Here is a 21995-nt window from a genome sequence, read left to right on the forward strand (position 1 = left end):
CTTGATACAGTACTAAAATGACAGCTTGAAAGGGAGGATGCGTCAGTGTGTCAAAATGTCTCTTTCTTGCCTAAATCTCCAACCTAAGGGGGACAGGTGTAGTTGCAAAACAAACAAGGTAAAAAAAAAGTATGCAAACTCTAAATGTGGTTTAATGCATATTGTACACATGTAATATATTTGGTGTTAAACTATATATACAAGTAAATTTATTTTTTGCTAATTTTTCCATAAAAGTCATGTGGTTTGTTTACTTACAGTAAACAAAAGTTTTGTTAACACATTTCCTATCTATCTATCTATCTATCTATCTATCTATCTATCTATCTATCTATCTATCTATCTATCTATCTATCTATCTATCTATCTATCTATCTATCTATCTATCTATCTATCTATCTATCTATCTATCTATCTATCTATCTATCGTTTTATGAACACATGTAGGATCATTTTTATAGCTACAAATACATAGTACGTTTTTCTTTCTTAGCGCAAACAAGGTCCCTGTTGCATCATAAAGGTAGCCACTGTTTTGTGGGTTGTCGACTAAAACAGCGCCCCTAGTGGAATAAATGTCACGCGACGCTCAGACTTTGAAGATTTAAATGGAAATAATCTCCAGTAGGCTAATTCAAACGTCTTGAAGGAAAACTTATTGTATAATACTAAGGGGAACCTAATTCTTGAAAGATGCGTTTTAGAATAGTTCTACCTAACTACTACAGCAGAAGTTAAAAAATATCTCCACCTGGTGTTTAGACCATTGCAAAGTTAAACACTCTTTCAGATACTCTTAACTTGTATCAGAATAATCCAGGATAGTTTTTCTTTTAAAAGACTAACATTTTTCTTTACTTTGAATAAATGGTTTTTAGATCATTCTGTAGGATTAATTTAATTCGGGATACTTGAAATCCTCATTCTGATTTGGAAATATGTATAATTGCACAACCTTAATGCGCAGAGTTCATTTTGAAAAGGTTGGTTGACCAAAACGAAAACCAGAAAAACTAGAACAGTCACACAAATGGAGACATGTAGTCTCCAGATTACATGTCACCATTTGGTTTTACTATGGAAATTCAGATAATTTTAGACTGTGACTTATAAGTCATGATGACAAGCGGAAATGCGTGAGGTATGCCCCGCTCCCCTTTAGATCGACTCTGTCTGACGACCGACCTGCCATGGATTGCAACATCGAAGCTCCGCCCCTCCGAGTTGACGACACCGCGGGAGGAAACAACGAAACCAAACAAACTCGGAGTCAGTCGGAGCCCCAGAGTCCAGCTGAAAGTTCTGGAGAATCAGCATCAGGGTCAGCTGGAAGCGACGGGGAAGTAAACTAGACCGACTCTATTCTGCTTTCTGCTGATAAAGGGGCAGGACTGCCTTTGAACGCCCTTTTTTTTTTTTTTTTCGGAAATAACAACAGACTCAACAAGTTTCATTTTTAATTTCAGTGCAATTTTTTTATTGGAATTATCCGTCGATAAATTATCTTCATTTATTTAACTTAATCCGCAATATAAAACTCAGCGACCATCAGCTGACGGACCAACGACAGGTTGCGCAACAGAAACAGCAGGAAGGCGCAAAGACGTCACCTCCAGTTCTCCCAGTGCCATAGTGACTGGTCCCAGTCGGAATTCAGCTGGAAGAGAGTAGGACCGCTTTTCAGTATTTTTGTTTAGTAACTCTGCTGCACGGACAAGTATCCAAAACCATCTTCATAGTGATTTTACTGAGTTGACCGGCAGTCCGCACCTGAAGTCATTCCAAAGGTAAGAAAATGACCTGAGGCCACCAGAACTGCTGCTGGGGGCATGAAAACGTTTTTACGGTAAATATTTAATCTGAAGTGAACAATAGTTCACTTCAGATTAATGTAATGCTGAAAATGTAATGTCAGATATTAAATATTAGGTAATTTTCTCTGAGTTGTTTATATGTGAGTATTAAAAGCACCTTTTCAAAAAATAGTTTTATTGTTGTTGTTATTATTTAGATTTAAATATTATTCAATTGAGCTAAATGTGAGTCAGAACCAAAACAAAACAAAAACAATTCTCTTCAACTTTTGAAATTCAACTCAGCGTGCACTTTTCTACTGTTATTTTTTCCAGCTATGTTAAGAAAGAAAAGTCATATTGGCTGTAATTTTAATAAATCAATCCATACGTGTAGCTTGATTTACAGGCCTACAAAACACAAGAGTCTGAAGACCTATATAGTCACACACCATTTGCAGTGATATTAAAGCTGATTCCATGCACTGTACATAGAAACGTGGGGAAAAATGCTCAGATGACACCTAAACCAGCATTGGATGCATCCATTATGTACAGCCGTTGACTTTTATATTTTTGGTGCTGCTTGTGCTGTTGAAAAATAAATCAAGTATCAGTTTGCCTCCTTGTCAAACCTCAAACCAGCACACATTTTCTTGACTGTTTTGTTTTGCTGCTTATTTTAGTGTGAGAAAAAAACTGTATACTTGAAATATTTGTTTAGGTTTTGATTTGAATTCTTAAAGGTCTGTTAAATATTAGGGAAATATGAAATTATAACACTGTTGCTAAAAGTTGTATTGTCGATATTGACTAGGATTAAGCCACATGCTTCTGACTCATTTGTTTCCTTATCATGACACACTGTCCCCACCACTCTGTGTTAGTTTTAGCAGTATTATGAATAAAATACTATAAATAAAATTATGAATATGCAGAAATGTAGAATCTAACCAAATATCCAAAAAGATGTTTGTGATTGCAATATTGCACATACTAACAATGCAGATTTTGCTTCAATATATTGTGCACCTCTGCTTTTTTTCCTTGGATGGAATGAAGCAGCAGATTTCTAATTTAAAATAGTTTGTTTTTACAGTAAGGGAATGTAACGGGTCTGTGGAATATATCTCCTTAAGATCTTTCAGAACATTATAACAGGTTATTTCCTTGGATTATTCATTCTTTCAGCAAATATATGAGTATGGTGCTTTGAATGAATCTCACCTAAGTATTTTTAGATGCAGAGTCTTCTTATTTTCTGTGGCATTTCATGATTTTGACTGAGTATTGGTGATTTTTTTATTATTTAATTAGGCAATGAAGACTGTGCAAGAGCATGGACTGAGATAAACAAGAGAAAAGTTGTGTTTAGAAACACTCAGACAGTTCTTGGTGTGCTTTTTGTGCATTTTCACAAAAATGCTTGTCTAAGTCATGTTTTAATTACACTGGAAACCCATTTATGAGGCAGCAACTTTTACAGTCTTGAATTAAATGCCAAATGAGAGGTTACATGGTGCAGTTTCTGCATGTGGGTTTTGCTTTCTGAATAACTCAGCAGTCAGATCTCTGGAGATTTCTCCATCGCTTTATTTTGAGCTACAGTTTCACAATCAAATGTGTCAAACAAGGCCAGATTTGCTGTGTGTACATGTGTGTGTATGTGGGTGGGTGGATGACGTTGCCACAGTGACATTGTGACTCAGGGTGTTTCAGCAGGAGTGAAAGCACTGTTGCCCCACAGCCGATTTCCACAAAGTATCACCAAGGTGACCACAAGTTATGAGAAACTTACTCACACACACCCACACAAACACACACACCCTAGCGGTGCATGCATGTAGGTGTTGACTGTATTTAAAGCCTTTTTAAACTATAAACTGTTTTGCTCTGATGCAACAATCTGAAAGCTGTGGTGCCTGTCAGCTTACAGGAAGTTGCATCAGGAGAGCCTATAGACCCGACCGTGTAACATGTAAACAGCAGGGATGCAGAACACAGTTAGATGTGATACTAATACATCATTTTTACTTAATGTGAAAATGTCACTGTAGAGGTTTTAGTGAAAGAATCAGTGAGTCAGAGTTTCCCCTGAAGATGGTGCTGTTTTGCAACAGGGAGCAGCTTTATTGTAAATTTAAATAAAAATATGTTTGTAGAATAAGTTAACAAAGTGCTTTATTCAACACAGGTAAATTAAATCTAATTTACCTGTGTAAATTAGATAATGGTATTTTTTCCAGCTATGTTAATACACCTAGGTGTATTCATTATTTGTCAAAAAACAGACAAGATGTATATTTGTGGCGCAAGTGAGAATAAGAATCAGCCTGATAACCAAAAAGTATTCACTCAAATGTGTTTTGTCTCAAACGATTTATGAGAAAATAATTATACTTGATTACCTTAAGCAGAAAAAATTGTTTTGTGTCCATTTAAGATAAGACTGCAACATGCATTTGAAATTTGACATATGAACTAGTGTTGATTTTAGCGCTCTGTTAGAAGCATGCCGTTTCACCTCCTGTTTCTGTAAGAAAAGAAATTATACATTAGTGTCATATCAATAATAATAGATGTGAGATCATTTAAATTTTGCACTATGTAACTATTTCTTGGATGGTTTCTGACATTGGTTGATCTTTTCAGTTCCTTGAATTCCAACAAAAACTTTAAGCTTGTTTTAGCATTTTAAAACTATATTGTGATCTTTTTTAATCCATTCTACATTCTTATAGAGAATATGTAAAATATAGTAGGTGACATAATTATAGTTAATCTAAAAAAAAAAAAGATATTCCATCAAAATTCTGAAATCTTTCAAAGTGCACACATTGGATTTTTGATCAAAACTGCCTGCATGTCTTTTGATTTGAATTAGTTAATATTTGGGCCACAACATTCCAAAATAAAAACTCCAAAAAGCCAGTTTGTAGTATATTACACATTTTTCCATGCATTCCGCAATTCTGTTGAGAATATATCAATTATTTTTTGCACGTAGCACATCAGGTTTTTGTTGAAGAGGACGATGTCTCAAAAATACCAGTATGAAAAATAACATGTTGGGTATTATAGGTTAATAGTAAATATCTTGTCTCTTGTCTTCATCAGTAAAAACTGAGGATGGGCGTGGCAACAACCAGAAGTCAGCTGTGTCTGAAGAGGCTGCTGGCTGAACCTCAAGAAAACTTACCAAAATGCAAGCTCGCCCGTCTGGAGACATCCCATTCTGCCAGTGGCCTATCTTCATACCTCACACCAACAAACCCCGCACCCAAGTCCAGCCCAAGCCATCCCCCGTCCAGAGTGGGACCATACCTCCTGTTTGTAAGCTGTGAAAGGGAGGAAACCTATAGGGCCGTACACACAAGCACACAAAAGCAGTACACCTGTCAGGTAAGATGGAGTAACACTAACAAAGCTCCTAGTGGTGGCAATATGACAAAATTCTCCAAAGCACATCTGATGGTAATTTTTAGTACTTGAAGTAATGGACTGTCCTGGTTGCAGGTTCTCCCTCTGCAGGGTTTCCAGGAACGGTTGGCAGCCTACGAGCGCATTGGTAAACACGACAACATCTGCCATCTGCAAGATGTGGTGGTCGGTCAAGACAACCTGTACGTCTTCCTGCCCGATCACCATGGAGACATGCACGCATACGTGCGCAGCAGGAAGCGCCTGGACGAGGAAGAGGCAGGGCGTCTCTTTGCTCAGATGCTGAATGCGGTGGTGTACTGCCACCATAAAGGAGTCATCCTGAGGGACCTGAAGCTGCGACGATTCGTCTTTATGGACCAATACAGGTAGGATACAGTCCCAGGTGGCATAGCTGATACCATGATTGATCTGCATCCTACATAAAAAAAGAGAACTTTAGTTGAAGTTTTTTTGTTGTTGTTTTGCAGGACTCGTCTTGCCCTGCTCGGCCTTAACGACAGTGTAGTCCTCCACGGTAATCCTGATAATGACTTCCTCAAAGACAGACACGGCTGTCCAGCCTACGTTGGTCCTGAGCTGCTCAACAATGGAAATGGCTCCTACTCGGGTCGCGCTGCAGACGTATGGAGCCTGGGCGTGTCTCTGTACACCATGCTGATTGGACGATACCCTTTTCAGGACACGCAGCCAGCTGCGCTTTTCGCTAAGATCCGGCGCGGGGTTTTCAGCCTGCCCAGTGGCTTGTCACCACAGGCAAAGTGTCTGATTAGCTGCATGCTGAGGAAGTTGCCTGCTGAGAGACTGAAGGCATCCGAACTACTGATGCATCCGTGGCTGACCATCAATCCCTGTGTGCAACACCACAATGTGCACAAGACGCATCACAACCAAAATACAATGCAGAACAAACAGATGGAGGAAGACCAAGTGGTGCCAACATGGACTGAGAAACAATAAAATGTTTATACACTATACCTTCATGTGTGAATTTGTAATAACACACTGCCTGGCCACAAGTCAAACAGTAACTTACCACTTGGATGTGGTTCCATTCTAAACATTTGAGCATTAGTAAATTTTGTTATCTTGCATAGAGTTTGATTATTTATAATTAGATTTTTTTAACCACATAATGAAAGAAGCTGAATCCTGGGAATATTTTTTCTTGGCAAATCCCACAATCTCTTCCTCAGTTTGGGCCTGATGAATCGCAGCATTGTGGCTGTGAAATATGCTTGTGCCCTTTGAAAGAAACGGATTGATGGAAAAAGGTTATTTTAGTTTAATCAGTTACTCAGCTGATCTTTTTAAAGAACTTCAATTACATGAAAAATGCCTTTGCTCTGCAGTTCAGTTTTTAGCAAAGAAAAACTAAATAATTTATCTTTAGAAACTAGATTCCCCAAACTTGTACATTTTCTCAAGTTACAATCACTCAAGATATCTTTCAGATCATAAAGTTTTTTAGGTTTTTTTGGATTTCACAGTTCCTAATCTGTTTTATCCAGTGTTATTCCTTGATGTTTAAATTGTCTTTCTGAAATAACTATAGGATATTCTTCTGTATGTCAGTACACATCTGCCTGCTGGTGAGGTTCAAAACTTGCTTATATATTATTTTGCAATAATATTTTTTCTAACATTTTCTTTGTTAAACTGAACTGTTCATCATCATTTGCGGCCAGGCAGTCTACAATCAATTTGCAACTAAAACCAAATTCCAGCTTTAAGGTTGAAACATTTCTCTAAAAATGTTCTTACATCTCAGTGAAAAGTCTTTCTGTTTTTTGTTTTACATATGTGTGCATACATGAAGTGATAAACACTACCATTAGTATGATCCTGGATTACTTGAACCTCAGGTGCCTTCGTCTGTTTGTAGTTGTGTCTCAGCTTTCACCCCACCGCTTTGAGATAAAGTGGTCTCATGTCGACATTCATCCAAAGAATTAGAATGTTTTGTTTTCTAACCATGTGTACTGCAGCTACTCTCCCATAGTTTTAACAACATACAAAGAGTGTTCAGGCACACCAATGCAGTGTGGAAACTTTTCTTTTATGTAACTCTGTTTTGAAGTGGTAGATTTGGCTCAACACACAAAAGAAAAATATCCTTTCTTTTGCAAATACTTAAAATGAGCTTTGTCATTTACTGATGTAGTGATGCTAGTTGAATGTGTTGAAGAAAAACACCTGAAAATACCACAAAATGTAGACTTGAGTCTCTGAAGGAGGCGGCGCCTCAAGAGGCAGAACTTCTTTCAAGTGTTTACATTTATAAATCCTGTTAAGGATTGTCACAAAAATTGTTCACTGTTTTAAAGAGTGTGTTGCTGAGCAGAAAAATTTATTCAACTTAAATGTGTCTTTAGTTTACAGATAATGTTTTTATTTAGTTTTATCCAGTTAAAACTAAATAAACTGAATGTGGTAATTAGCAAAAACTCTGCTGTAGTTGCACGAAAAATGCTCTGGGTATTAAGAGAAAAAAAGTTTTTTTGATCAGAATTAATTTGAACAAAATATAAATAATGAAACATTATTTTCTTAAAGCTGCAGCACTATCAAACACCTATTTTGGGGCACTTTTATAGTGCAGATTGCATTAAAAACCTGGATTAGATTAGCCTTTTAATCACATTTCAGGACAATGAGGATATATTTTGAGCACTTGACTTACATAAGGAAAAAATACTATACAAATACTATGCTACACAAATCCAATTATTCCCTAATTTGCCATCCTCCTGTGAGTGATGAAGAAAATCACTACTTAACAAGCTTTATGCCCGCTAACAGGATGCCTTTTGTTTTAGCGTTCAGTGCAATTTCTGTTTTGAGTTTTGACAGAATAAATAAAGGCTGTTTAAAGTTGTTCTGGTCTCAAAATGGGTCTTTTTTCTGAATATTTTGGGCTACAATTTTCATTCAACATTGGTCTTCAGGCTGGATACTCAACTACACAGCCCAACTAAAATAAGCTTGCTATTTGTCCAATGATACTCTAAAGAAACAGCATGACAAAAAGCCACAAAACTCTGCAAAATAAAAGGCAGAGTTTGAGGCTGATCCAACCCACTGTTTTGGACCCAGTGCTGACCTCAGTATTGGAACAGATTTCAAGCTGAGTCCACTGATCGAATCATCAGGGTCTAGCACTGCCAAAGATAATGCTATGGTTGATTTTTTTTAATGATGGTTTAAACTATTAGTCAAAGCAAAAATACTACAAACAAATAATAAACATATGTATATATATGACGTGTATCCTAAACTTCATATATACAAGTGATTGGAATAAATGTGTTTTTCTCAATTTGGCAGATAAAACATCACTTAGCATCAATATTTGCTATATATGATTCTGTATTTTCTGCAAACATTTTTAGCAGTGGACACTATACTGGATTAACTGCAGTAATAACTAAGAGTACTTAAGAACAGTACAAAGCTTCCTCAAATAAGATTATAGCAGCTTAAATCTATCTCCATTAATAAATTATTTGGCAGCCACTGGGAAGACTCCAGAAAATGTAGGAATATTTACAATTAGAAAAAAATAAAACTAGTAAAGCAGTGCTAGTTACTGAAAAAGGCTGTTAAAAATAGTTCAATGTCCTCATCACAAGTTTGTCAATTTTCTTACATTTGTTGAACAATTTAATAATCAACTTTATTGCTGGATGTGCAAAATTTCAAAAGCATTTTACACTCCCTGCACCCCCAATAAAAAAAAACCCAAATAAATAAAACAGAAATAAAACAGAAAATTGTTGAAAAAATGTTTGAGTTTGCAGACATCGTCCCATTTTCCATTATCTGGGAGGTAATGAATAAATAAAAACAGCAATTCAGAAGAAAATATGCAAAGGTGATTAATGTATTTGTGTCAGTAAAATCTTTAAGACATCCTAAGAACACTCAAATAAAGATTTTAATTTTCTGTTTGTAACAGTTTTAAAAGTTGTACAATATTAACTTGTGCAGGAATTAGTGAGGACTGGTTATTAAAGTACAAAAGAAAACAGCTGACAATGTTCACTGAGTGCTTTGATTCATTCACCTCATTTTTTATTAACACCATCAAAAAGCAAAATGATTCCTTCATCACTGTTTGATACTTCTGTCAAAGCTCAGCTCTGATCCATCATTTTTGTTCTGTTTACATCAGCTAAGTACTTAACATAAAGTTTCTGTTCTGACTTAATCTTATTCTGAATTATTTGATCAACCTGTAAGTGGCTCTTCGTATTTCAGCAGTAGCAGCAGGCTATGAGGTGGTGTCAGTGTCCATATCATCGATGTCATCGCCGTCGGAGCGGCAGATCTCCTCCAAGGCCAGCTCTGATGAACAGAAACAATTCAGGTAAAACACAAACAACTCAATGAAAAACTGGTCATATGAAGATTTCCAAATATAACTGGATGTGTTTTTAATGATTATCACAAAGAGAAAAACATTAATTGATGCTTAGTTTACTAAAAATCAATTTGGACATGTATAAGATGCCTTCTAGTTATTTAACGAACAGGGAAACCAGTGATCTACCAAATATTCACCTTCTGCTAGAGTGCTCCAACAACCTAAGGATACACTCTTCTTTAAAGATGGAAGATTATTCATGCTTTGTGTCGAGGTACCTTCGCTGTCACTCAGATCAGAGATCTTGCTCAATGTTTCACGCACAGCAGGGATCATCTGGTCATACATGTGCAACACTGGCCGGCAGCTTTCAGAGAAGCTCGTGTGATGCAGCAGCAGCCAATGTAGAAGCAGCAGAGACTCTCTAAGAAGTGATGTAGCTGGGTCGCTCCAACAAGACGAGCTGGATGCTGAACGCAAAAAAAACCCAACAAAAAAAAAAACAAAGTTAGGATTCATTAAATCAGGATTTATTGCATGTTTAAGAGAGTCCCTTTCTTATTTTTCCCCCCATTTTACCAGAAGTTTGCTCTTGAGAACCTCGAATATCCAACCACTGACGATGGAAAATGATTACAACTGCCTGAACCAACTGTAAAGAAACAGAAAATTGTGTGGAAAGGAAGTTTTCAACAAGAAACAGAAGTCAGGGTGAGAGTGATCTACCTCACTGTAACACTGGCAGGAGCTTGGCTTGCTGCTTGTCCAGCTCTCTGTTCTCTGAGTCACTCGGCTCAACAAACGCACAACCTGGGGTGCAACAGCGAAAACACAGTGAATCCCAAATTTATCTACTTTTCTTATATAGTTAATTTTTTGTGTCAAAAAGTATCAAAGATGAGAATGCAAGTCACAGATGAAAACATGGCAAATCCTTTCACAAGAGTCAAAAATAACTGAAGGAAATAGCCATGATTTCTGATTTTCTAAAATTATATGATACGTATACTTTACAAGTAACGTGGTTTTACTGCTAAATACTTCCCATATTAATATGGAAAAATAAATCAGTTGATGTTACCTGCAGGTCCAGCAAAATCCAATCGGCACGTGTAGCTAGCGTATCTGGTCTGGTCCGAATCAAATGGAACAACTTAAGAAAAATACAAGTATCTGCAGCAAAAGAGAGAAGACAAAGAGGAAAATAAACTTTTTAACAAGAAATATAATTTTTTAAACAAAATAAAAAGCAGTGGTTTCAGAGTGAGTAAGTGCTATCAAATTATATCAGAGTTGAAGTCAGAGGATTTTTCTCACCGTGTTGGGAACAGAGCTGCTTGGCCAGAGTCGGATGGTCAGACATGGCTATGAGAACAGACACACACTCTGAAACCGTCTGCACCCTGGTGTCTTGTGCTAAACATAGACATACCACCTGCAGCACACACTGGAGCCTAAAATATAAGGAAAAAAGAAGTCATATACATCATTGATTCCTCTCTTGCTCTCGGTGAAGGCGGACGTTTTTTTTCCTCTGCTCCCTCCCTGCCCATGCCTGCCCTGCTTGATCTTTTTTTGTCCTGTCTTTTTCTATATTTTTGGAGCTTTTCTTTGCACATCCTCTGAATCTACAAATTATGGATCTGGTCAACCGGTCTCTCAATGCAATTGATCAGATTTTCTTGACGAGAAGACATAGGAGAGCGCTGTTGTCCTGTGGAGACACACCCGGCGGGATACACCCTGGATTTATTCATGATAACAGGATTTCTGCTGTTTGGAGCTTGCAGATACCTTCCTTATTGACAAATTTGTGACGGACTTGGCCGAACTAGTGAACACTCAGACAGAGACGCAAGTTGGATGTGAGTCTTGCTGAGACTCACAGCCCAGCTGAGGACTCTAAAACTCACTAAGGGGATGGAATCGATCTTTGAGAAGTTGCTAATTTTGGCTCAGTGGAACAACCAAACTAATTTGGATAATTGCGAACTGAGATGTATTGGAGAGACTTTAGGGAAGATTGAAATTTATAATCTACCCGACCTAAGATATTCTGTATCTGAATTGGCTTTCCCCATGTTGCTTTGGAAGGGCTGCATATTTACAATCTCCTTGAAGATATGTAAACATAACGCTCCTTCCCACCTCACCCCCTCCTGTTATCCATGCAGCTGTGGAGCTGAACGCTCCCAAGGACATTCCTTGATAACATCTTTATCAGACTTCTGCCGGGAGGCTGAGCAACATGGTTTCATGGCTCTGTGATGTCACCGCTTTCACTCATGTTTTTTGCTTTGCCCTTTATTTTGTCTGAATGTTGCCATGTGCCTTAATGTGTCCTTTCCTTTTATTATTTTATTTTGTTAGAAACTGTGGAGTACTCACTTTTAACCCAGAAAATGAATTAGAACAAACTTGGAATCCAGAGACTCTAGATTATTAGTCACTCTTTAGCTTATATTTTAGAAACTGTACAGTACTCACTATTTATATGCAGAGAGACTCCTATTATTGCAACCCAGAAAAGGAATTAGAGGCCAAAGTATCTAGTTTATTTACTATCAGCTTTTTCTTCTTTTGCTTTTTCTTTTGGTTTGTTATTTTGTTTGTATTTCCTTTTAAATCCTGTAAAGAACTTTGTATTGCCTTGTTGCTGAAAATGTGCTATATAAATAAAATTATAGCACATTTTTTGGATAATTGCCAGCGAAGTATTGTAAATATAGGTTCACAGAAAAGTAAATAAATATGTATGAAGTTGAAAGTGAGTGACATTAGCTGGTATCTAGTACGTAAACAAAAAATCTACTAAATTAAAAAATGATCACGCCTCTGAATATATTTGCAATGAATATTGTCTAGTTTGAGATGAAGCACTGAGAAAACAGCTGGTGGTCACAATCAGATGATTTTCAGCCTGATCTGTCCTAACTGGTCAGCCAGTCAAAAACTAAAAGAAAAAATCTGTTCTTATTCCAATCAGTGAACACAATACAACTTTTTAACAAAAAGATACAAAAAATATTGGATACCCTACTTTCTTTCCTCAAACTTTCTGGACAGTGTAGGAATCTTGTAAACGCCAGTAGTTTCCTCTTTAACTACTTGTTATGTTTCATCATTATTTACATCGACTCAACCAGTTAAAGGAGAACCATTAGGGACTTTCAAGAATCAGAAAAAGCCAAGCCATCAGTTTTTGCATTTCTACATTTCATATTTAAAGTCAGTTTATTTCATACTTGTTTTTATGTTATTCTGGTAATTCCATGAAGAATACAAGATCTAATCTGATTTAATGTCAGACAACTGATTTCAACTGTATCTTGCAGTCACATAGATAGTCACACTTCACTTGTTTCTAATCTATACTGTTGTCGTTTCCAAAGAGGTCAAGTGTAATTAAGATCTTACTATGACTAATGTTTAATACTTATAGTTAAATCTCTGCACTGTGGCTAAATATTATAACAAAGCTGACATAAATGTACCTGTCAGAGTGCGTGGGAGGTGTCCGTTTTATGAGGACACACATCGTCTTTAAAGCTTTAAGGAAGAGCTTCTCTTTCTGAGCAGTGTTACCACCGGCACGCGTGTCACACAACCGGAGCAATGACTGCAGCAAGGCATTCTGGGAGCAAAGGCCCATGTGTGCATCAGAGCGATCAGTCTACAAACAGATGAGAAACAAGTCTATATCAAAGAAAAGCAGCTGATGTATAAATATGTTAAAATTTAGCATAATATAGATTTTCCTGTACCTTGCCTGTAGTCTGGTTCTTCCTCAACAACACTGCTTCCACCACCTAAAATGGAACATAAATATTAGCATAAAAAAATTCTAAAAGTCTTGAAGTATAAATAACTCAAATCTACCTTTAAATACATTTATTTCCTTACCTCATCACTTTGGACCAAAAGTAGGTAAAGAAGCTTGAGGGCTGTCAAGCCAGTGTCCTCCACTCTTAAACCTGTGATGCCAGCCTCATCCAGTCTCCCCAGTACAGGAGATTCTCTTCGGCCTGCTGGGATTGAGCTGGCAGTGGTGGAGTCTGACCCATAAATCCCAGTGGAAGAGGAGCCTAGACACTCCAAAGTGCAACAAAGCTGAGAAAGATGAAGATCTAACAGAGGAAGCAGGAAGACTGCTCCAGGATGACCTGGTGACGACCTACACAAAACAGATTTTTTTATTTTATTTTATTCTCAATATCAAATTATAACTATAGATAAAGTCAGGTGCTAACAGGAATAACTACACAGAAAGTTGGGGTTGCACCGGTTGTAATCTCAATGCTGCTGTTACAACATTTGTCCACAAGAGGACACTGTTGTCCAGAAAATACTTTAGGCATATTATCATTTATGGTTCTGGATGCTTCACCATGTGGACAGTTTAGTAAAGCTTTTCGAAAAGTCTCAGTCTGTCAGACTACCTGTTGTCTCTGTTGCTGACGCCGATGGTCGTTTGACTCTGACTCAGCAGGTTGAGTCCGGTCGCAGCTAGGCTTTGGACCAAACTCAGAGGAGCTCTGTTGGCTCCAACAGTGCTGGCGCCCTCTAGGGGATCAGAGTGGAGTTGAGGGCTGATGGACAGCTGGCTGAACCCACAACAAAATAAAAACAAAAAATCATCAGTGAAGATTACATGTTCAGAAACTACAACAGGTTCTGCTTATGACATAGTTGCATAAAGATGAAGTCACATGCAATATTTCTTCAAATCTTTATGTATTTTAAAAACACATAAATTTCAGAGGAGAGTCTAGGATGCTTTTTCATAGAATTAGTCTTTAACCCGAGTTTCTATTGTCATTTCTGGGATAATACAAACATCTATTCCTAATTCTGACGAATTCTGAAACAAACATTTAACCCTGATGTTTTCCCTCTGAAACTCCTGCCGTCTGAGCCTGCTACAAAAATGGATTGTGGAAGTTCTAGTCTTTGTTCTTGGTCAAGGTGTTTACCTATATTCAGCCACACTCATCGACAGCAGGTGGGAGAGACCGAGGTTGCTAGGAACCAATGGCTGCTGCAGCAGAGCCCCAAGCAGGACGCCTCCTAGTGGACAAAAGAGAACCACAAACTGGATGAAAAAAACTCTTGTGATACAGGTAGATCTCAGTTCATTTGAAATTAATCAAAAAGTTTATTTGTTTCAGCAAATCAACTTAAAATGTGAAGATTCATTACACACTGATATATTTCAAACATTATGATGATATTGGCTTACAGCTACTGAAAATCCAAATGGATTTTTTTTCAGAAAATGTGGATATTACATTAGATTGTCGTGCAGAAACATCTGAATACAGTATAAATCACTCTGTGTGTAATTGTATTTTTTATATATAGGGAACATGCGTTTTTGAACTGAATCACTTAAATTGTTAATTGTTACACTTATATTTTAGTTTTTTAAGATGCACCTGCAAATGTAACACACTCATCTTTTGGCTGTTTGTTCAGTTCCATTAAATAGAATAATGTATTATTTTATACAGATCTCCCTGCTTTAGTTTAAATTTTAAAAGAATATTATAGTTAACCTAACATAACATAACATAGTTGTCCTTGAGTTGGAGCAGCATATTATATTTTCTCCCAAAAACCTCTGACTGGAACAATCACATCTGTCCCCATTAAAAAAAAACACAGATATTTAGATTGCGGTGTCCCTAAAAGACACTGATGGAGGAGTAAAGTGAGACACAATAGTAATTATACTGATGATATGTAGATTACTTACGCCTATTGTTACATATGTACTCTTCGTATACTTATGGAGAGTAATTGTTGTCCCAGTATCAGGGACAAAAAACAGATGAGGACATCCTAAATTCTAAATTTAATCAGGCACAACAAATTATCTTGGCATGTTTTCAGAACTAAAACATATTTACAGTAATCCCCATCGGTGAAACATGCTTAGAATTTCTCATCACTTGCTAAACAAGTGGCACAGCTGTGTGTGATGAAATATCAACAAATTATAAATTTGCCAGCAATCCTTTAGAAGCAGCTGGTCAATGTAACAAACCTTTGTGCTGCATCTTTGCACGTCTGGCAGACAGGAACGGGTCTGGAGGAGAAATATCCTGTCCATTACCAGATCTGCTCTTGGATACTCCTCTGTCTGATGCTGCATTACAAACACACACACACACACCCACACACACACACACCCACACACACGCACACCCACAACTTAATTGTAAGTACGGATAAGACAAGAATTTGGCTATTTCAGGATTTTCATGACAACAGATCTTGTGACTCACCATCTCTTGGAGTTTTCACCGGCGTCACTCGTGATGAGATCTGTGCTCCAAATGTCTCCTTGGTGATGAAACCATTTCCTATTGGTGAGGAGGAGGAGCTGCCACTCATCGGATGCATCTGGGTGAGAGCGCTGAGCACTTTAGGACTAAAAAAAAATTTATGGGTGACCAGAAAACTCATTGTTAATATGTCATGATAGTCAATAAGAACTGCTTATAACTTTGAAGCATGAGTTTCAAAAATAATAACAGCTGCAATTATATGGATGATGACAAAAAATTTACCAGAAAAAATAACTATATGCAGCTACAGAACATGAAGCATTTCATTATAAAATATGGTGTTAAAATAGGAGATGCCTACCTAGTCCTAGCCACAGGAGAGGGTGTCTTGTTTTTGTCTGAACTGAGAAGTTTGGTCTTCATCTCATTGATTTCTGCTTCTTTAAACTGCAGTTCACACTGCAGAGACAGAACCTGTGCATACAAAATATGTCAGAGTTGCTTTAAAGGATTATCAGCTCTATACATATGTGTGTCCATATCCTCTACATCCTCACCTTCTTGTTGAGCTCCTTCTCCCTGTCGCTCTGCTCTCTCTGCCTCTGAGTCTCCAGGAGAACCTGGTGCTGTCTCTGAGTTTCCTTTTCTTGCTGAGCTGCTTTCAGAGAGTCTCTCAGGACACGGATCTCACCGCTCTTCAACAGAATCTCCTCTTCCACCTCGTTTAACTAACAACATACATCCAACTCACATTTAAAAATATGGAGTGTAAAATTCAAAACATTCTTAAGATTTGATCCAAATTAACTTTACTAGGTTACAGAGTTTTGTTACTCTATGTAAATGAAATATTTACTCAGATTTGTCATCATTTTAAGAATACATTCTCACATATTAAACAAATGGGAAGCAAAATATTTTTATAGATATTATAGCAACACACAGGAAAACCAAAAGGGAAGGCTGCTGAAGATATATGTAGCACAATGACATAAATGCCTGTGAATGCAGACATTTTGTAAAATCACTTTGTCTCACCTTCCTTTTCAGCTCTGCATGCTGGGCCTCCAGGAGTCTGTAGGAGTCTTCCCTGTTTAATCCAAGCTGCTGCTGTGTGTTACCTGAACACACACACACACAACACTGCTTTACACACTCCTGCAATACAGAAACTATACAGACTAAACTTTATTGACTTGGACACTTCTCAGCAGAGAGGTCTTAGCATCCCCTTATAATTTAAACTATGATTTTTACAATAATAAGAATATCAAATGGTACATTTGTCCTCCTTAAACCTTACCAGTAGATCTTTTATGTATTTTTATGAATAAAGTCAAATCATAGGAGCTGCTAAAAAGGCAGGTGAAGTTACATAACTAAATTATCAGGTTGAGTCATGTAATGCTAATTTAAGAATACAAAATATTTCTTTCTTCATCTCACCATGATTTTCCCTGCTGTGTTTCCCAGCATTTATTTGGTAGATCCCAGACTTGTTCTCGTTGCTGTGGTCTTTTGCAGATTTGTTTTGGCCTGCAGAGGATGTCCAGGTAGACCCAACCGTTGGCTCATTCGGTTTGGATGCTGATTTGGATGCTGCTACTGCCGAAGTGAAGGCCTGTGAGGCGATGATGTCTATTTCATCCAAGTCATCCTGGGTGAATTCCTCATCATCTCCAAAAGGGTCATCAGATGCAACTGCTGTCACAACATCCTGATTAAGGCCTCTGAAGCGTTTTGTGGGTGGGCAATTCATGCTGTGAGGGGCAAAGGAGCAGATGGGATGACCAAATTGATTTTTAGGCACTCCAAAATTTCAGCATCTGTTAGTCTGCTTCGCTACTGCTGAAGTATCTAACTTTCGTTAGAGGTAAAAATGTCTAAAGCACCATTTCGAAAGAAATGTAACATTCAATTGAACCATAAAAAGAAAAACACATTCAGAAATTTCTCATAGAAGGCAAAAAGGAAAACTATTCTGGGCTTTCCTGTCATTGTTTTGATTACACTACTTTCATGTATGAAATAAATAATTTACAGTATACATCCAACTCTATCAGAGAGAAAATATGAAACTTTTATGTTGCTCAAACTTCTTTCTTTTGGAAACACACTATCTCTGCACAGTCTCATGTCATGTTCATCATTTTAGCATTTATGTCATACATTTTCTGACAGAATTAACAGTTTAAGAATTTCCATCAATAAAATATACAACCACAACATTTCATTTGAAAAAGAATGCGAGATTAGTGTATTTTGGTGCATAAGTATCATTTATCAAGTGGTTTTCTCAAAAATATAATACTCCACATTAATAACTTTTGGCAGGACAAATATTACAATGACACGTCAAATTTCAGTCTAACCATTAAAAATCAATATCAATAAAACATTTGCTTGTTCAACATTAGATGGCAATATCTAAAAAATAAAAATAAATTGGGCAGTTTCTGTAACTTTCAATAAAAATTGGAACGACTTAAAGGATATCATCATGTTATTATTTAAACACAGTTTTATTGATCTACTACGTAAAATTGTCTATTTGGATATGAATATCGTTTAAAATTTTCCCATCATAGGTACTGAAAAGCCTATCATTTCACTAAGAAAAAGTAATGATCCCAGTTGTGGAATGTCCCCAGCTATAAAGTGGTTAGGTCAAATTTGACACATCAAATTTATCCTACAAACATATTTAAAGCAGCACAGCTCAACTTGAAGGTAAACATTTAATGTCTTATTGTTGGCTGCTTAACATTGGTTGTCAGTCAGCTAGAGAAAAATCTTGAGGCGTCATTAAGCTAAAAACGACGTGACATCAGAATAAAGCAGCTCTTCATTGTGCAATTTAATTACATTTGCTTTAAGTTTAAAATAAAAGTCAAAGAAATGCGAAATTAACAAATCGTGAGAAGTTGTATGAGCTTGTTATGGAGTTGTTACCTCGTCTCTCGGTGAAGCTACTACTGTTGTTGTTGTAGCTCCTTGGAAGCTAATGCTAATTATCGTGGTTCAAATGGGAAGTTAGCCTGCTAAGCTAACTCTGTCACAATAATATGCAGCTATCTTGTAACACCTTATTCAAAAAAGATACAGACAGATTTGACAACTGTTCCAGGAGATAGCTATATTAAAATAAGTTATTAAAACAGTAAAAGTTAAAACAAACAATATGAAATCACGTTATTGTACTACCCGCTGATGTACTTCCAAAAATCTAACCAATCACAAGAAAGTTTGGACAACCTGACCAATCATTGACATTCATTCGCTTGCATTGGTCCTACAAGACCCAACTGAAGACAAAAAGTACTAAACGCGAATAGAATAGAATAGAATAGAATAGAATAGAATAGAATAGAATAGAATAGAATAGAATAGAATAGAATAGAATAGAGGTGGGTAGCGTCGCCAAAACTTTTGCTGTATTTGGAGTAACACTACTTCACTCTATTTTTACTCAAGTAGAAGTAAAAAGTAGTCATCCCAAAGATAACTCAAGTAAGAGTAAAATATGCACTTGATAAAATGGCTACTTAATTTCTGATCAACTGATCAAAGCATCTGATTTAATTTGAGAAAATTACTAATTTTGTTTTAATGAAGAGCAGAATAAAAAAATACCATGACTAAATAATGAATTCAGACTACAGGAAAAATGTACGAAATCTTGTACGAGTCATTTTACTGTATCATTTACACTTATTTGAGTAAAATGAACCATTGTTTGAGTAATTTCTTCAATTACTATTTTTTAGTTTTACTTAAGAAAAATTTGTAACAATTTATATATATTATACTTCTGTTTAAGTACATATTTTTGCTATTCTTCTGAAAATCTGGTAAGCAGGAAGTGAAAAAAAATTCACAAGGAGTTACTCAAAGAATATTTTGCTAAAAGAAACACCTGGGGTCTTGTCAAGTTAACAAGACACATTTGTGCTTATTATGATACTTTTATAGCACAGTAATTTTAAAAATTAGAATTCTTTATGCAATTCAACACATTTAAGACAGACACATAAGATACATAAGATTTATATACTTGGTTTTTCAGTTGTAGCTAAACCAATTCAACACTTTGGAACACCTTAGATCTAAAACTTAGACATTATATCCAGTTATACATGATAAGCAAAAAGCAAATTTGAAAAAAGTAAACTGTCAGAAAATATTTATCTTAAGGTTTCCCTATGAATAACATTTTCTTATTTTAATGTCAAAAATCAAATACATTGGTTGTTTGGAGCCACCAAGAAACTCCTACACAGATAAACTTAATCCTGGATAATCTGAGAGTCATATACAGTTATAAATACTGAAGTTCACAGTTTGTATCATGTCCTGAATATGTTCATCACCAATATAAAAGATGGACTCGCTAGCATAAAAAATACAGCAACTGAAAGATGGAACTGATACAAAACGGTGTTTTTTCTTTCCCTTATGTTTTACATAACTCTGTCTATATTTTAAGAGGAATGGGTGTCATATTTCTGGGATGTGATATTATTTTGTATATTAACACCAACCAGTCATGGGACAAGCAAATAGACTTGGGCTATAATCTGGTGCATTTACAAATACTATGGATTTGTTCATTATTTTGTCCTGTCCCTGTTTTACATAAATAAATGTGATACAGAAAAAAACGACGAATTAATTATGTTCCAAATCATTGATAGTGTGGTTAAATTGTTAGTTGCATGAAACATTCAATTGAACAGACTAATCAATCAAAGGGGTGTCAATTGAACCCCTTCTTTAAAAGGCCATGAAACATTTTATAATTACACGAGATTAGGTGCCTTAGGATGTTTAACTGTTGCTGCTTGATGATAAGATAAAGTGATTAAAACATATTGTAATTTTTATATCTGATATTCTTTCGGAATGTATGCCAAAATGAATCTCTGCTTGTACACTTGCCTCATTTTGAGCCTTCTTGTGGCTTCTCAGCAACAGCAAGTATGCTTTCCATTTTTAGCCATGGACAGGTCTGTGTGTCGCAGCTGAAGCTCTACAGTATGTGTGTGTGTGTGTGTGTGGAGGGGGGTGGGGGGTAGGGGGTGAGTGGGTGTGTGTGTGCGTGTGCATGCGTGTGTGTGTGTGTGTGTGTGTGTGCGTGTGTGTGTGTGAGAGTGGGTAAAGCACACATGCTCACTCTCCATCGCTCTTTCTTTCTGCCTCCGCTCTTTAGTACAAAAATGGCAGAGCTGAGCTACACCATCCAGATGCACCCATCATCTTCATCATCATCACGTTCATCAGCAGTAAGACATGCATCCATTATCACTGTCACCATCTGCCCGTCCACGGTGTCACCACTAACACTCTTATTCAGCATTGGTGCACAAAAAGGAGAGCACCAATGCTAGTAAGAGACATTCCAGTGAATTCACAACCAACACATACAATCCCTTCTTTTTTCATGCAAACCTGTTACCATGACAACCAAACAGTTAAAAAGCAAGGTCATTTAGAGTGAACCAGATGAAATGAAACTATGTTCAAGTGGCATACAGATGACTTTGTGGCAGGAGGTGGTCTGTTGTCATGTCGACATTAAAAGCAAAGGATGCTTTGTAAAATATGTTCTCGTACCAGCTGCTTGAAAGCTACAGATCAAATTCACACATCAATCAAGTGTTGACTTCCTAAATCAACCAAGTGGAGGGGAGGAAGATTAGGTGGCTTGTCAGGAAGACCAACCAGAGTAAAATTTATTCTCAGATTTATGCAGTTAGGCAGGTATTGTGCCTTAAAAAAAGTTGTTTATACCTATTTTTCTTACTTTTTTTTAAATTATTTTTGTCACAAACTGTAATGTATTTTATGAAGATTCTAATTCATTGGCCCACACAAAGTAGAACATGATCATAAATTAGTACCAAAGAGTTTGGGTTTCATTTTTTTCTGCAAATAAATCCTTTAATTATTCAATTGAAAAAAATAAATAATGGTCAAATCTTTCCTATTTCTAAAATGGTTAATAAGTAACTGGTTTTTCAAAGAAAGACATAGCAAGCACTGGAAGTTTGTATTAATCTTTGCAGAGGATCCTTGCTGCATGTGGGAAAAGATGCCCTTAAAAAT

At 36.6% G+C, this 21995-nt stretch overlaps 2 protein-coding genes across 3 annotated transcripts; one reads left to right on the top strand and one right to left on the bottom strand.

The window, feature by feature from the left end:
• Window positions 1-1205: 1205 nt before the first annotated feature.
• trib3 (tribbles pseudokinase 3) lies at window positions 1206-6209 on the top strand. The gene is made up of 4 exons (XM_044120863.1): window positions 1206-1787; window positions 4911-5195; window positions 5310-5602; window positions 5705-6209. Exons 2-4 carry the CDS (start codon window positions 4923-4925, stop codon window positions 6192-6194), a joined length of 1056 nt encoding a protein of 351 aa, XP_043976798.1. The 5' UTR covers window positions 1206-1787; window positions 4911-4922; the 3' UTR covers window positions 6195-6209.
• Window positions 6210-9286: 3077 nt separating this feature from the next.
• Window positions 9287-19183, bottom strand: LOC122833393 (ATR interacting protein). Of its 2 annotated transcripts, none has more exons than XM_044120862.1 (18): window positions 18843-19183; window positions 17337-17650; window positions 16929-17011; window positions 16448-16618; window positions 16252-16364; window positions 15888-16033; window positions 15647-15748; window positions 14574-14667; window positions 14040-14204; window positions 13504-13774; window positions 13365-13409; window positions 13095-13273; window positions 10918-11054; window positions 10682-10773; window positions 10327-10410; window positions 10180-10252; window positions 9879-10070; window positions 9287-9581 (listed from the first exon to the last, which is right to left on the bottom strand). In XM_044120862.1, exons 2-18 carry the CDS (start codon window positions 17647-17649, stop codon window positions 9508-9510), a joined length of 2334 nt encoding a protein of 777 aa, XP_043976797.1. In that variant the 5' UTR covers window position 17650; window positions 18843-19183; the 3' UTR covers window positions 9287-9507. The 2 variants fall into 2 exon arrangements, with proteins under 2 accessions (XP_043976797.1, XP_043976796.1); XM_044120861.1 differs by having other exon boundaries at window positions 14040-14213; window positions 18843-19137.
• Between the last annotated feature and the right edge of the window lie 2812 nt (window positions 19184-21995).

The sequence above is a fragment of the Gambusia affinis genome, linkage group LG07, assembly GCF_019740435.1.
Source record: "Gambusia affinis linkage group LG07, SWU_Gaff_1.0, whole genome shotgun sequence".
Classification (NCBI taxonomy): Eukaryota; Metazoa; Chordata; class Actinopteri; order Cyprinodontiformes; family Poeciliidae; genus Gambusia; species Gambusia affinis.